This window comes from Rhinoderma darwinii, chromosome 4 (genome assembly GCF_050947455.1).
Source record: "Rhinoderma darwinii isolate aRhiDar2 chromosome 4, aRhiDar2.hap1, whole genome shotgun sequence".
Classification (NCBI taxonomy): Eukaryota; Metazoa; Chordata; class Amphibia; order Anura; family Rhinodermatidae; genus Rhinoderma; species Rhinoderma darwinii.
The window spans coordinates 248,103,953-248,120,897 of record NC_134690.1 but is presented as its reverse complement, the minus strand read 5'-3'; the positions used below and the strand labels follow the sequence as shown (position 1 = coordinate 248,120,897).

The 16,945-nt window shown below is 40.5% G+C and overlaps 1 protein-coding gene across 1 annotated transcript in view; it reads right to left on the bottom strand.

Moving 5' to 3' along the window:
• LAMA2 (laminin subunit alpha 2) overlaps positions 1 to 16,945 on the bottom strand; it is an 852,154-nt gene that overhangs the window by 102,481 nt on the left and 732,728 nt on the right. Inside the window, exons 46-47 of the mRNA XM_075863715.1 lie at positions 14,787 to 14,930; positions 10,844 to 10,977 (exon numbers count right to left, since the gene is read on the bottom strand). Of these exons, the coding sequence (XP_075719830.1) occupies positions 10,844 to 10,977; positions 14,787 to 14,930 (278 nt within the window). The remainder of the gene's footprint in view (positions 1 to 10,843; positions 10,978 to 14,786; positions 14,931 to 16,945) is intronic.

The following is a 16,945-nucleotide window of genomic DNA, read 5'->3' as shown; positions in this document are numbered from 1 at the left end:
AGCCCCACTCCTCAGGTTCTGAGAGCCAGCGGGTGGGTATAATTATGTCTCGGCTCCTGGAGGGGCCCCAAGAATGGGCCTTCTCCTTGGCTCCTGACGCCCCTGAACTTTCCTCCGTTGATCTTTTCTTTTCTGCTCTCTGACTCATTTATGACGAGACTGACAAGACTGCCTTTGCCGAGAGTCAGCTGGTGACCTTACGTCAGGGTAAGAGACCTGTTGAGGAGTATTGTTCTGACTTTAGGAAGTGGTGCGTAGCTTCTCGGTGGAATGACCCTGCCTTAAGGTGCCAGTTTAGGTTGGGCCTGTCGAACGCCCTGAAAGACCTGCTAGTTAGCTACCCCTCTTCTGACTCCCTAGACCAGGTTATGGCTTTAGCGGTACGACTTGACCGACGTCTCAGGGAACGACGACTTGAACGTCTTGGTGTTTTCTCCTCTGACTCCCCCATGATGCCTCCCGAGGTTCCGTTGCTTCGTTCTTCCACGGAAGACTCGGAGGTACCTATGCAACTCGGGGCCTCCGTGTCCCCCCCCAACAACGTAGAGAGTTCCGCAGGAAGAATGGTCTCTGCTTTTACTGTGGGGATGACAAGCATCAAGTGAACAACTGTCCTGGGCGTAAGAATAAGCAGCCGGAGGAACTTCCGCGCCTAAGTGATCATCGGGGAGGTCACTTGGACGCACAGCTATTTCCCGTAAATATGAAACGTAATAAAATCTTGCTTCTCTTTCAGGTCTCTTTTGGTGGTAGGTCTGCTACCGGCAGTGCCTTCATGGATTCAGGGTCTTCTGCTAATATCATGTCTGTGGAATTTGATATGTGTCTAGCTATGCCTTTGATTGATTTGCCTAAACCTGTCCCGGTAGTGGGTATCGACTCCACTCCTCTTGCTAATGGTTATTTTACACAGCATACCCCTGTTCTTGTACTCCTTGTTGGCTCCATGCATTTGGAGCAGTGCTCTGTACTGTTAATGCAGGGATTATCGTCCGATTTGGTTTTAGGCCTTCCCTGGTTGCAGTTGCATAATCCCACGTTTGACTGGAATACTGGGGATCTTACCAAATGGGGTAATGAATGCTTGACGTCATGTTTTTCTGTTAATTCTATTTCTCCCCCTGAGGAGGTGAACACGCTACCTGAGTTTGTTCAGGACTTCGCTGATGTTTTCTCTAAGGAGGCCTCCGAAGTGTTACCCCCTCATAGAGAATACGATTGCGCTATCGATTTGGTACCAGGAGCTAAGCTCCCTAAGGGTAGGATATTTAATCTTTCTTGTCCCGAACGTGAAGCCATGAGAGAGTATATCCAGGAATGCCTGGCCAAGGGTTACATTCGCCCCTCTACTTCTCCGGTAGGTGCTGGCTTCTTCTTTGTTGGGAAGAAGGATGGTGGTCTTAGGCCATGCATTGACTACCGAAACTTGAATAAGGTCACTGTGAGGAACCAGTATCCCCTTTCTTTGATTCCTGATCTCTTTAATCAGGTTCAGGGGGCCCAATGGTTCTCTAAGTTTGATCTACGGGGGGCTTATAACCTTATCCGCATCAAAGTGGGGGATGAGTGGAAGACTGCGTTTAACATGCCCGAAGGTCATTTCGAATACCTCGTCATGCCCTTTGGGTTGTGTAATGCTCCCGCGGTCTTCCAGAATTTCATAAATGAGATTTTAAGAGACTACCTGGGGGTATTTCTTGTAGTGCACCTTGATGACACACTTGTGTTTTCCAAGGACTGGTCCTCCCACATTGAGTATGTCAGGAAGGTGCTCCAGGTCCTTCGTGAAAACAAACTGTTTGCGAAGACCGAAAAATGTGTGTTTGGGGTGCAGGAGATACCATTTTTGGGTCAAATCCTCACTCCTCATGAATTCCGCATGGACCCCGCCAAGGTCCAGGCTGTGGCGGAATGGGTCCAACCTGCCTCCCTGAAGGCGTTACAGTGCTTCCTGGGGTTCGCTAATTATTACAGGAGATTTATTGCTAACTTCTCGGTCATCGCTAATCCTCTTATGGATCTCACTCGCAAAGGTGCTGATCTCCTCCACTGGCCTCCTGAGGCTGTCCAGGCTTTTGAGGTCCTTAGGAAGTGCTTTATCTCGGCCCCGGTGCTGGTTCAGCCCAACCAAATGGAGCCGTTTATCGTGGAGGTTGACGCGTCCGAGGTGGGAGTGGGGGCTGTCTTGTCCCAGGGTACTAGGTCCCTCACCCATCTCCGTCCCTGTGCCTACTTCTCCAGGAAGTTTTCGCCCACTGAGAGTAACTATGATATTGGCAACCGCAAACTCTTAGCCATTAAATGGGCATTTGAAGAGTGGCGCCACTTCCTGGAGGGGGCTAGGCACCAGGTAACGGTCCTTACCGACCACAAGAATCTGGTTTTCCTAGAATCTTCCCGGAGGCTAAACCCGAGACAAGCTCGATGGGTCTTATTTTTTACCAGATTCAACTTTTTGGTTACCTATAGGGCTGGGTCTAAAAATATTAAGGCTGATGCACTGTCGCGTAGCTTCATGGCCAGCCCTCCTTCGGAGGAAGATCCTGCTTGTATTTTGCCTCCAAGTATAATCATTTCCTCTATTGATTCTGATTTAGTCTCTGAGATTGCGGCTGATCAAGGTTCAGCTTCCGGGAACCTTCCTGAGAACAAGCTGTTTGTTCCCCTGCAATTTCGGATAAGGGTACTTAGGGAAAATCATGACTTCGCACTATCTGGTCATCCAGGCATCCTGGGTACCAAGCACCTCATTGCCAGAAACTATTGGTGGCCTGGGTTGCCTAAAGACGTTAAGGCCTACGTCGCCGCTTGTGAAGTTTGTGCTAGGTCCAAGACTCCCAGGTCCCGACCAGCGGGCTTACTACGTTCTTTGAAAACCTATTAGCGCACAAACTCAGGGGATATCGCACCCCAATAGAATATTAAAATAAGTACCATGGATAATAAGAAAATATATAACTTTATTAGTGTATAACAGTACATGGTATAACAATATCAAATATATTAAAAAGATATATATGGCGGATCATATATCAAAAGGAGTAGCAAAATGTTAAAGATGACAACATACCATAAGGAACACACGAGAAAAAACCAACCTCAAAAACACATCCCAATGCTAGCATACCAAGGGTACAGGTAAGATGAGATATCAGAGAAAGAGCAACTATATATCTATGTAGATATCAAAGTAAAAGCAACTATACATCCAGGTAGATATAATACCCACATGGGAAAAGTGCATATGATAGATCTACAAGAAATAGATGGCGTGCATACAAACAGGCATATATAATGAATGCCGGATGGAAAAAATAATAATAAATAGTTCAAATACCTGTAGACATGATGGAAGCAGGGGATGTGACAAGGTGGCACAGGAACGCCTCGACGCGCGTTTCGCCCACGACCGGCTTCGTCAGGAGGCTACCATGTTTAAAAAACCGGGGGTTTATATATAGCCATAAGTGAAGAAATAATTAATTCATTGGTGGCATCTGTGGGGTGCACATGTGAGCGGCGCTCCCAAAGCATGATGCGAGCACCGCATCATCAGAAAGCGCCATGCTGTCCACGGCGTGACGATGCGTCTCACCAGCTGAGACGCACGTCACCATGGTAACGCAGACAGACACAGTCAGGCACTCCGAGATGCAGTGTCCACAGCGCATGCGCCGAAGAGCGTCTGGTGCAAATACACCTACAGGAACCATCAAGGAATACAAGGAGGGGATGTGCTGTAAGATACGTACAGGAGATGGCCAAAAGGAATTCAATAATAATGGAAATGAAAAACTATATCATGAACATACCCCAAAGGGGAAATAGACAAATACCAAGGATTACCTAAATAAATACAATACAGATATACAATAAATCTCTATTCAATACATTTATCACTAAGTTCTGTATAAGTACAGGATTCATCACATACAAGTAACAAATAATAAGTAAATAAATAAAACAATAAAATATATATAACATATACAACATGAAAATAAAAAATGAACATCAACAATATATAAATACAAAAAACATGTGAGCAGTATACAGTACAGTGCTATATATAGAAAACAGGTGTAGTGAATAAATATGTGAAAGTAATTTTTTTCTTTTTCTACAGTATTTACACTGAGAACAAAAATCATACTTAGAAAAGTATAAAGAATGTTTCCATTCCATCACAAGGACTCCGACTGGCCATCTGCTGGGCATGCTGTTCATACCTTTGGCCTTTTGTTTTAATATGTAATATTGATTTTGAGTTTTTCTTATTTATTTTTCATTAATATTTCTTTTATATTTTTTATATTATTTTATTTTATTTATTTATTTATTATTTATTTTTTATGTTTTATTTTTATTTTATTTTTTATTTTTTGTTATTTATTATTTTATTTTTTATTATTTCTTATTTTTTATTTTTTATTATTTTTATTCTATTTTATTATTAATTATTAGTTATTATTTATTATAGTTTATATTTTCTATTTATTTTCTATTTATACAAAAATAAAAAAATAAAATTTTTTTTTTCTTTTTTTCATCATTTATTTTACTTATTTTATTTTATTATTATTTTTGCTATGATATTTATTGTTCATGTTGTGCTTTGTATCTGTACTGTATTACACTTTTCTATCTGCACTTCATATTTAATTATGTACTGCACATTTTTTATTTTATTTTTTTATTTTTATTTTTTGTTAGTTTGTTTTTCACCTATTAACGCCGTCTTTTTGTGTTGCGTTATCATATTGTGTATTTATGCATATTTGTTATTATTTTATTCATTCTTTATACTTTTCTAAGTATGATTTTTGTTCTCAGTGTAAATACTGTAGAAAAAGAAAAAAATTACTTTCACATATTTATTCACTACACCTGTTTTCTATATATAGCACTGTACTGTATACTGCTCACATGTTTTTTGTATTTATATATTGTTGATGTTCATTTTTTATTTTCATGTTGTATATGTTATATATATTTTATTGTTTTATTTATTTACTTATTATTTGTTACTTGTATGTGATGAATCCTGTACTTATACAGAACTTAGTGATAAATGTATTGAATAGAGATTTATTGTATATCTGTATTGTATTTATTTAGGTAATCCTTGGTATTTGTCTATTTCCCCTTTGGGGTATGTTCATGATATAGTTTTTCATTTCCATTATTATTGAATTCCTTTTGGCCATCTCCTGTACGTATCTTACAGCACATCCCCTCCTTGTATTCCTTGATGGTTCCTGTAGGTGTATTTGCACCAGACGCTCTTCGGCGCATGCGCTGTGGACACTGCATCTCGGAGTGCCTGACTGTGTCTGTCTGCGTTACCATGGTGACGTGCGTCTCAGCTGGTGAGACGCATCGTCACGCCGTGGACAGCATGGCGCTTTCTGATGATGCGGTGCTCGCATCATGCTTTGGGAGCGCCGCTCACATGTGCACCCCACAGATGCCACCAATGAATTAATTATTTCTTCACTTATGGCTATATATAAACCCCCGGTTTTTTAAACATGGTAGCCTCCTGACGAAGCCGGTCGTGGGCGAAACGCGCGTCGAGGCGTTCCTGTGCCACCTTGTCACATCCCCTGCTTCCATCATGTCTACAGGTATTTGAACTATTTATTATTATTTTTTCCATCCGGCATTCATTATATATGCCTGCTTGTATGCACGCCATCTATTTCTTGTAGATCTATCATATGCACTTTTCCCATGTGGGTATTATATCTACCTGGATGTATAGTTGCTTTTACTTTGATATCTACATAGATATATAGTTGCTCTTTCTCTGATATCTCATCTTACCTGTACCCTTGGTATGCTAGCATTGGGATGTGTTTTTGAGGTTGGTTTTTTCTCGTGTGTTCCTTATGGTATGTTGTCATCTTTACCATTTTGCTACTCCTTTTGATATATGATCCGCCATATATATCTTTTTAATATATTTGATATTGTTATACCATGTACTGTTATACACTAATAAAGTTATATATTTTCTTATTATCCATGGTACTTATTTTAATATTCTATTGGGGTGCGATATCCCCTGAGTTTGTGCGCTAATAGGTTTTCCTAGTTTGTTTGGGGATTTTTTGCCCCTGTTCCATTGTACTTTGCTTTGAGGTTTTGCTGTAGGTTTATTACTACGTTCTTTGCCCATTCCCCAGAGACCTTGGACCAATATCTCCATGGATTTTATCACCGATTTGCCTCCATCTCAAGGCAAGTCGGTGGTGTGGGTTGTAGTAGACCGCTTCAGTAAGATGTGCCACTTTGTGCCCCTCAAGAAACTACCCAATGCTAAGACGTTAGCTACCTTGTTTGTCAAACACATCCTGCGCCTCCATGGGGTCCCTGTCAATATTGTTTCTGACAGAGGGGTACAATTTGTTTCATTGTTTTGGAGAGCCTTCTGTAAAAAGTTGGAGATTGATCTGTCCTTCTCCTCTGCCTTCCATCCTGAAACTAATGGCCAAACTGAGAGGACTAATCAGTCTCTAGAACAATATTTAAGGTGTTTTATCTGTGACTGTCAATATGATTGGGTCTCATTCATTCCCCTCGCCGAATTTTCCCTTAATAACTGGGTCAGTAACTCGTCAGGGGTCTCCCCCTTTTTCTGTAATTTTGGGTTTAATCCGCGGTTTTCCTCCGTTTCACCTGGTAGTTCCAACAATCCCGAGGTAGAAGTCGTTCATCGGGAACTGTGCACAGTCTGGGCCCAGGTTCAGAAGAACCTAGAGGTGTCCCAGAGCATACAAAAAACTTAGGCAGATAGAAGACGTTCTGCTAAACCCTTGTTTATGGTCGGGGATCTGGTGTGGCTATCGTCAAAAAATTTGCGCCTGAAAGTCCCGTCCAATAAGTTTGCTCCCCGGTTTATAGGGCCGTACAAGGTCATTGAAGTCCTCAATCCTGTCTCCTTCCGACTGGAGTTGCCCCCATCTTTTCGAGTACACGACGTGTTTCATGCCTTCCTCCTTAAACGCTGTTCCCCGTCCTTGGCTCCCTCGAGGAAACCTCCGGTCCCTGTTCTCACCCCTGAGGGGGTAGAATTCGAGGTGGCCAAGATTGTGGACAGCAGGATGGTCCAAGGCTCCCTCCAGTACCTGGTCGATTGGAGAGGATACGGGCCTGAGGAGAGGACGTGGGTACCCGCCCGGGATGTTCACGCTGGGATATTGGTCAGGAGGTTCCACCTTCGTTTCCCCAATAAACCAGGTCCACTTAGAAAGGTTCCGGTGGCCCCTCATAAAAGGGGGGGTACTGTAAAGGATCTGCCAGGCACAGCTTCTTTATCAACGCCCATAGGTAATCAGTCTGCACCTGCTTCTAGGTCTGTGAGACTGACTCCATCTTCCACCACTCAGGATGGCAGGCTTAGGAGTGGGAGGGCCTATCGCAGCCTGGCCAGACGGAGCTAGCTCCCGCCCTCTGTCTATTTATACCTGCCTTTCCTGTTCCTCCTTGCTTGTGAATCTTCTCTGTTGGTTTCCTGGCCCTGCTGCAGCTTCTTGTACTATTTGTCCCTGCTTCGTATTGACCCTGACTTGCTGACTACTCTCCTGCTCTGCGTTTGGTACCTCGTGCTCTCCTGGTTTGACTCGGCTTGTTCACTACTCTCCTGCTCTGCGTTTGGCACCTCGTACTCTCCTGGTTTGACTCGGCTCATTTACTACTCTTGTTGCTCACGGTGTTGCCGTGGGCAACTGCCCCGTTTCCCTTAGGTTCTGTGTTCCCTTGTCTGTTTGTCTGTCGTGCAGGTCGTTGCAAGTAGGCAGGGACTGAGTGGTGGGTAGATTAGGGCTCACTTGTCTGTTTCCCTAACCCCATCATTACATACAATTTATTAAAAAATATATGTATAAGCTATACAGTAGTTTAAAGGCTCTGGTCTCGAACTCTACACACATAGATACAGGCATGCATGTCATGTTCAGCGATCAGCCATAACATTAAAACCACCTGCCTAATATTGTGCAGGTTCAGACAAAAAAAAGACTCGGCCCGTCGAGGCATGGACGCCACAAGACCTTTGAAAGGTGTCTTGTTGTATCTGGCACCAAGACTTTAGGAGCAGGTCCTTTAAATCTGTTAAGTTGCAAGTTGTGGCCTCTATTATTCTGAGTTGTTTTTCCAGCACATCCCACAGTTGCTTAATAGGCCTGAGATCTGGGGAACTTGGAGGCCAAGTCAACACCTTGAACTTTTTGCCATGTTCCTCAAACCAGTCCTGAACAATTTTTGCAGTGTGGCAGTATGCGTCAGCCTGATAAAATAAGCCACTGCCATTAGGGTAAATTGCTGCCATAAAGGGTATACTTAGTCTGCAGCAATGTTTAGGTTGGTGGTACGTCTCAAAGTAACATCCATACGAATGGCAAGAACCAGGGTTTTCCAGCAGAACATCGCACAGAGCATCACACTGTCTCTGCCGGCTTGCCTTCTTCTCATAGTGCATCCTAGTGAAGTCTCTTCTCCAGCTAAGCGATGCACATGCCCCCGGCTATCCATATGGTATGAAAGAAAACATAATTCATCAGATAAGGTCACCTTCTTCCATGGCTCCATCATCCAGTTCTGATGCTTACATGCCCATTGTAGAAGCTTTTGTCAGTGCACAGTTGTCAGTATCGACAAATTACTGGTCTGTTACTATGCAGCCCCAAACATATCAAGCTGAGATGCACTGTGTGTTCTGACACCTTTCTATTGTGACCAGCAAGAACTTTTTGGTAATTTGTGCTACAGTCGCTCTTCTGTGGGATCAGAGCAGAAGGGCTACTCTTCGCTCCTCATGCGCATCATTGAGATTTGCACGCCTATGACTCTTTTACCAGTTCACCATTTGTCCTTCCATGGCCACTTTTGGTGGGAACGAACCACTGCATACCAGGAACACCTCACAAGACCTGCTGTTTTGGATGTAGTCTGACCCAGTCGTTTATCCATCACAATTCGGCCTATGTTAAAAGTCGTTCAGATGCTTAGGCTTGCCCATTTTTTCTGCTTCCAACACATGAAATTCAAGAACTGACTGTTCACATGCTGCCTTTTTTATCCCATCCCTTGACAGGTCCCCAAAAAAGGGGAAATGGTGGGGGAGGGGGGAGGCACAGGCACTCCTCTAAGATAAATATCGTAGGGGTATATGGGTGAGAAAAAAATAAGAGTGTCAAGACAGATAGTTCTAGCTACGCTCACCTTCTGTAGTTGTGCAAGATAGTCGGCACAACTCAATTTTATGACGTGTTGAGTACATTGACTCTGTGGGTATACAGTCTGCAGGCTTCTGGAGTGACCACCGGTCGCTGGTAGAGTCGAGGACTTTCCAGTGGACAACTATTCCAAACGAGGTTTAAAAGAGGTCACTCCTTCTCAAGGCGCTCCTGTATTGGATCCAATTGCCAGAGTGGCTCATGACGAAGAGCAACTCCAGTTTTCAGAATAAAGATTTATTTGCTAAAATGTTATACATATGTGAATAGACACGATACCTTGAGGAGGAGCGAACTCTTTTTTACCTCATTTGGATTCATGTCACCTGCCAGTGGTTTTAATGTTATAGTTTATCGGTGTATAGAATAAGAGATGAGAGGTTGCTCTGACTGTTGTCAACTGCTATAAAGCCTGGATAGAAGCGGAAGAGGAAGAACTCACTGAGAGACCAGGAGATAGAAAAAAACTGTTCCATAAGAGTTAATATGGTTCACAATTTTTGCTTTCAGATAGCTACTTCCTCTCCCAGAAATTTGAGTTTGGTCCACAGTTTACAAAGGAAAGGCAGAGGCAAAGAAAGTTTCTGCACAAAAACATTCACGAGCTCAGTCAAGCACTAATTTTTTTTGAGCTGGAGGTATGTTTGTAAACAGGGACACAACTATCAAACCTTTTTGCAGTATTTCTACTGTTTTTATTAATTTTAACATTTTTTAAACATTATACATGACCCAAAACACAATCTGAATGGAGAAAGATTTTTAAAACATTTAATTTATATTAATTTTCGCGAGTACTCAAAATAAACTAATAAAAATACAATCTCAGTTGAAGTATCTCAGTTAGTTTATGAATGTTAGTAAATACCATCAGAAGTCAGGGCTGGTTTTAGGGGTAGGAACCTGGGCAATTGCCCAGGGGTCCCTGTTTTACTATGGTTATCTCAAGGTCAGAAAACGCAGGAGTAAGCTCAAACCATCCAGTAATATTTAACGGTGTATGGTAGTATTATTTGGGAATTGGATGGCAGTATTATGAGGGAACTATATGGCAGTATTATGTGGGCTCTTTAAGCAAGCACTATATGCCGGTATAGAGTTATAATGTGGTCATTAATTACAAGTCAAAATGGCAAATAAGAAAAGCCCTACTTTGTTGCTCAAAATTATTCCTGAAAAACTAATGCTCATATTTCTGAAAACCCTTATTGGGCCTGTTATAGTTGGAAGAGGGCCAAATGAAACAATGAAAAAGATTGTTGGTGCCTTTGCCAAACTATGGCACAACTATATATAAACAACATTATATAAAAAATGTTAACCAATTTCCCATGGTGTAATGCTACAACACTTATTGCGGTCATTGATAAGTGGAAAAACATTGAGAACCATATTGGATTATTTTTCTCATTTTTACTAATATCAATCTTTGCTGTACCCAATGAAAAAGGGCATCATGCTACATAAGTTTATGTATATTTTTGTTCTTATGTTTGGGATTTTATTACAGCATAATATATTATATGGACGTGGTCAGTTTCACATACTTGAAAGTACCGGCTCTATTTTTTATCATATAGTGCTAGTATTTTGTTTGCTGCACTTACCGTGAAGCTTCAACTCTATACCAAGAATTATCATGGATGTTTAAGTCAGGATATTCAACTCGTCCAACTCCTGATCCTACATCCCATAAGAAGTTCACCTTTCCTTTCCTCATCTCAATAGCTAGGAAGTCAGTCTAGAAACAGTGACAGCATAAAACTTTAATGCAATCATACAGTTGAGGAATATGTAGAGATTCTATCTATCTATCTATCTATCTATCTATCTATCTATCTATCTATCTATCTATCTATCTATCTATCTATCTATCTATCTATCTATCTATCTATCTATCTAATCTATCTATCTATATCTCATGTATATTCGTACGTAAATAATTATTTTTCTGTTGGATTTTTTTACAAAAATGGCACAGTGTTGCCTCTATTAAGAAAATTGTGGCAAAAACTGTCAATAAAAGACAGATGTAAATACACTCTAAACAAGACTTTTTTATGAACAAAACAATGTTTTAGTTGAAACTGGGTTTCTAAACAAAATGAAAGGTATTTATCATAAAATCTTCATGTTATGATTGTATTCATACAGATATTTGACACAAATGAAGTATTTATATTGTTTTTGTAGCTGAAACCCTGAACTACAAATTGAAAAAAACTTCTAGAAAAATATATTTATACATGGATGAAATCAATATCCTTGTATAAACACAGCATTAGGTTCAGAATACTCACTGTAAGCATAATTTCCTTTCATATTCTTCAAAATACTTTTTTGAAAGTCAATCATTTAAATTGCAATGTTAAATAATAATCATTTAAATTAAAATGGTTGTTCAGTTTCTAGTAAATAATACTGTCCGTGTGCTGTCCGATTTTTTCACGCACCCATTGACTTCAATGGGTGCGTGATGCGCAAAAAACGCACAAGAATAGGACATGAAGTGAGTTTCACACAGCGGATACACGCTCCAATTAATTGCATAGGTCCTTGTGACGTTCGTTGTTTTAACGTGCGTAACCCGGATGTGAAATATGCTCATGTGAATAAGGCCTAAGGGCTTATTCACATGAACGTTGAATACGTCCGTGTGACGGCCGTCAAAACAATGGTCGTCACACGGACTCATGTATTTCAATGGGGCCATGTGAAGGGTCCGTTGAAATATAAATACCCATAGCTGTATGTGAGGACATATCACACTTCCCAAAAGGAAGAGAATAACACCAAGTACACAAATGTAACTTGCAAAAATATAAATCCTTTATTACAATACTCATAAAAACATATTGGCCATCAGGACCTAAAATAAGACAAACAATTTAAAATTGCAAAGGTGTGGAGAACAATAAGGCTATTCAAAATGACATATACTCAAAATATAGAATGGCGTGTGATATGATATCACTGAGAAAAGTCACTCAAAAAGACATGCTGTAAATGTATAATTACAAAGCCACAAATATACCTCATAAGAACATGCCTGAGCAAGGTAATATATCACATAGAGATGAGCGAACTTATGATAAGTTCGGTTCGGCTGGTTCGCCGAATTTCTTGAAAAAGTTCGATTCGGACCCAACCTGTAATTCAAGAAAGCCCATAAAAATCGTGTATGGAGCTCCCGTAATGACGGGTGGCTACATGTGTGCACCCGGCATTAGGGCAGCGTTGCTAGGCGACGTCAGTAAATAGTCACTGTCCAGGGTGCTGAAAGAGTTAACTGATCGGCAGTAACTCTTTCAGCACCCTGGACAGTGAATTCCGATCACAATATAGAGCAACCTGTAAAAAAAAAAAAAAAAAAAAAAAGACGTTCGTACTTACCGAGAACTTCCTGCTTCTTTCTCCAGTCCGGCCTCCCGGCCGTTGCCTTGGTGACGCGTCCCTCTCGACATCCCTGGATGACGTTTCAGCCAATGTGACCGCTGCAGCCAATCACAGGCCAATCACATGCTGCAGCGGTCACATAGACTGTCGCGTCATCCAGGGATGTCGGGCTGGATGTCAAGAGAGGGACGCGTCACCGTTGCCTTGGTGACGCGTCCCTCTTTCGGCATCCAGCCCGACCTCCCTGGATGACGCGGCAGTCCATGTGACCGCTGCAGCCTGTGATTGGCCTGTGATTGGCTGCAGCGGTCACTTAGACTGAATCGTCATCCCGGGAGGTCGGACTGGAGGAAGAAGCAGGGAGTTATCGGTAAGTAGGAACTTCTATTTTTTTTACACGTTGATGTATATTGTGATCGGAAGTCACTGTCCAGGGTGCTGAAACAGTTACTGCCAATCGCTTAACTCTTTCAGCACCCTGGACAGTGACTATCTCCTGACGTCGCGTACCGGAAAATCAGTGACTCATAAGCCAGGTTCGGTCAAAACTTGTTCGGCCGAACCCGGTGAAGTTCGGATTCGCTGCGAACCGAACTTTTCACGATGTTCGGACTGAAACCGGGTTCGGTTGTCCCGGTTTGCTCATCTCTAATATCACAGACCCAAGGTACCCCTTGAAAAAGCTACCGCAAAACGCGTGTCGGGGCTCTCGGTGTGGAGCTCATTCATATAGGCTTATCATGCAACACACGGGTCGGTATAGGTTCTGGTACAGTAGTGTGATTGTGACCGCTCCTTTTTATACTCCACTGGGTCTGTGATATATTACTTTGCTCAGGCATGTTCTTATGAGGTATATTTGTGGCTTTGTAATTATACATTTACAGCATGTCTTTTTGAGTGACTTTTCTCAGTGATATCATATCACACGCCATTCTATATTTTGAGTATATGTCATTTTGAATAGCCTTATTGTTCTCCACACTTTTGCAATTTTAAATTGTTTGTCTTATTTTAGGTCCTGATGGCCAATATGTTTTTATGAGTATTGTAATATTTATATTTTTAGATTAGATTTATATTTAGATTGATATTTTTGCAAGTTACATTTGTGTACTTGGTGTTATTCTCTCTCTTTTGGGATGTGTGATATGTCCTCACATACAGCTATGGGTATTTATTTTCTATCTTCTTTTTGATATGTGCGGACGTTCATTGTAACGTTTATCGTTTGGTCTGTATTAATATAGGTATTCATCTCCATTGAAATATAGAACATGTCCTATTTTCTTCCGTTTTCACGGATCCCTCCATAGACTCAAGTGAAAACGGGTCAATAACAGGTGAAACTTGGATGTGAAAAATAGCCGTTTTTCACGTCCGACATTCCTTACGTTCGTGTGAATAAGCCCTAAGAATGAAGGGTCATGTTCCAGATCTGCACTACAGCCTGAGACTGCTTCAGGAGATGGTAACAAACAATGATAGGATATCCAAGGGAGATATCCAGGACTGTCGAGAGAAGGCAGTCTATATATTATTTTATTCTATAGACCTCAAATTCATATATAAAAACATTGTGTTTTACAATGCTCCAGGCTGTGAGCATTGATCTGCCTGCACAGGACTGTGGCAGAACAGAACCTGGGAGCAGAACAATCAATAATATAATCCTAGACAACCCCATAAAGCATCTAGTAATTAGAATTAGAATTTTTTTTTAAACAAATCCTACAAATTTTGCTGTAAGAAGTAATTAAGGTGGTTGTAACACTTGTAGAACTATCAAGGGAGAAATCTAGGAGAGTCAGTAAGGAATCGTCGGGGACCTATGGGAAGGAGGGCATGTAGGGTTGCATGCTGCAGAGCTAGTGAAAGGTGCTGAAATGTGGGCACTCTGCAAAGGCTGCATCCCAGGTGCTACACACCTTTTCAGCAAACAGCTTGCGAAGACGAAAGTCATAAGCAAAAAATTTAAAATGTAATGCAAAATCAAACTAAATAATGCACTGTGCTGCCTTGGAAATAGAAAAAAAATAGACCTCTGATGGTCTAAGAAAAAATGAGGCTATATAATATAATATCCTGCCATTGGTGTCACGTCTAAAAACTGGTAATAAAATGGATATGTCTAAAAAAATAACATTTACTTACAAATTTGTTGCTCCCGAGATAAAACAGAAGATTGTCAGGAGTACTTGTTTTTACATTTAAAATAATTGTGTTGTATCTGCCTTTCTTAATGTCAGGCTTATAAGTACGTATGCAGTCCCCTCCAGATGACACCGAAACTTTGATCTGCAAGCACAAACAACAACATGAGCATTACGGACTAAGTACCATCAATGCGAGGCTTTCATGTGACATGTTCTGTCTCTTCATTTTCTAAATTTAGTAAAACATTGCCAAACAAGTTAAATTTTCTCACACACCGGGGAAATCTTTGTACATGTATCCTTTAACTGCAGGAATTTTGATCAAAGTAACACATTTTCAGGATTTAAAAAAAATAAATACATTTAGTGATATTTTTAAGAGTTTCGCCCTTAGATCATATTTAGATGTCTGAAAGGTTTTTGAAGTGGTACCCAACAGAGAGACTATACAAGTGAATGTGTCTTTCCTGCTTTTGACTGCGTGTACGGAGGTACTTATGTTGGGATTTCTGAGACAAACATCAGCCTACATAAAAAAAGATCCTTGCAATCCAAAAACTTTATTCTGTAGTGCACTGCTTGAAAATATCTGAAAAATTTAGCAAAATTCTATAGAAAATCTACTATATGTATGATTTCCTCCAAAATATTTACATTGCACACAGATAAATTATGTACTGCATAATACAGAAAAAAGTATTTAGTATTTCCTCCAAATGACATAGATATGGCTACTTATATCATTTATGTATAAAAGAGATTTAGGAATGCATACAACTTTTTTCAAATCAACGTTTTAAGAGGATCTGTTCTCAAAATAATAATGCTTAATAAGCTTATTCTGACAAGTCTGTGGGCTAAAATACCAAAAACTATAAAGCCCTTTGTTTAAAAGTCATTAAGAAAGAATAGAATGGCTCATAACCTATTCATGAGGAGAGGGCTTGCCCCGTCTCTTCTTGCCCCCTCACCAATGATTGATGGCCGTTGCATATTGAGTCAAATACATCAGTAGTTGTCAATCATTGAGGGAAGCTGGGGGTGGCAAGGAAGCATTCTACTCATGAATGAGTCAATTTCATTCTTTCTTACCTACAGTACTATTCGACAGCTGGCACAATATTTTTGTGCAGTTTGGTATAATTGCCAAAGGACCTGTCATTAATTATGCACTTAAATAGGGCAGAATATTCTGAAGACAAATCTGCTTGGAATTCTATACGCTCTTCTCAGGCCACATAAAGTGTAATTTAACAGATGGACATTCAATGTGGATTTACTCTTCAATCACGTCAGAAATACATTACAGGATGAAATACCGTAAAAATAAATGAACAGGTTTAAATTGATTGGAATGGTTGACATAGAAAATTATAACCAGAGGACTGATGTAAAAAATAACATGTTTGAAACTGATCAGAATGATTAGGAAGTAATATCAAATAAATTGGGAAAGTAAGCAAAATAACATTTCTCCTAGGATAATTTGCAGCCAGCATATGAGAGGCGAGGATATAAATACTGTAACTGGAAATAATATAATTTACAGTGACTGGATGACATTATAAACCATGAGAAACGAGGCTCCATTACTTCAGACACAGTAAAATGCCCTTGGGAGAAAAAAAAACTATTTGGAATAATGACTTTCATGAGTCATTTTTGATTCATTATACAAAACATAATTATTAACACCTTTGCTGCCACAAAATAATGGTACTAAGAATGTGCTAAATAGCACTCAATTCTATCTATCTATCTATCTATCTATCTATCTATCTATCTATCTATCTATCTATCTATCTATCTATCTATCCATCCATCCATCCATCCATCCATCCATCCATCCATCCATCCATCCATCCATCCATCCATCTATCATCTATCTATCTATCTATCTATCTATCTATCTATCTATCTATCTATCTATCTATCTATCTATCTATCTATCTATCTATCTCCAAACGAATAGGCAGCACAACACAGGTTCCAATTCAGTGAAAAAAGGTTCATTCACCCATACAGCAGTACAACGTTTCAGTCCACATGGGCCTTTCTCAACCATGTTGAATGAAACGTTGCACTGACGTATGGGTAAATAAACCTTTTTTCACTGAATTGGAACCTGTGTTGTGCTGCCTATTCGTTTGTAAATAT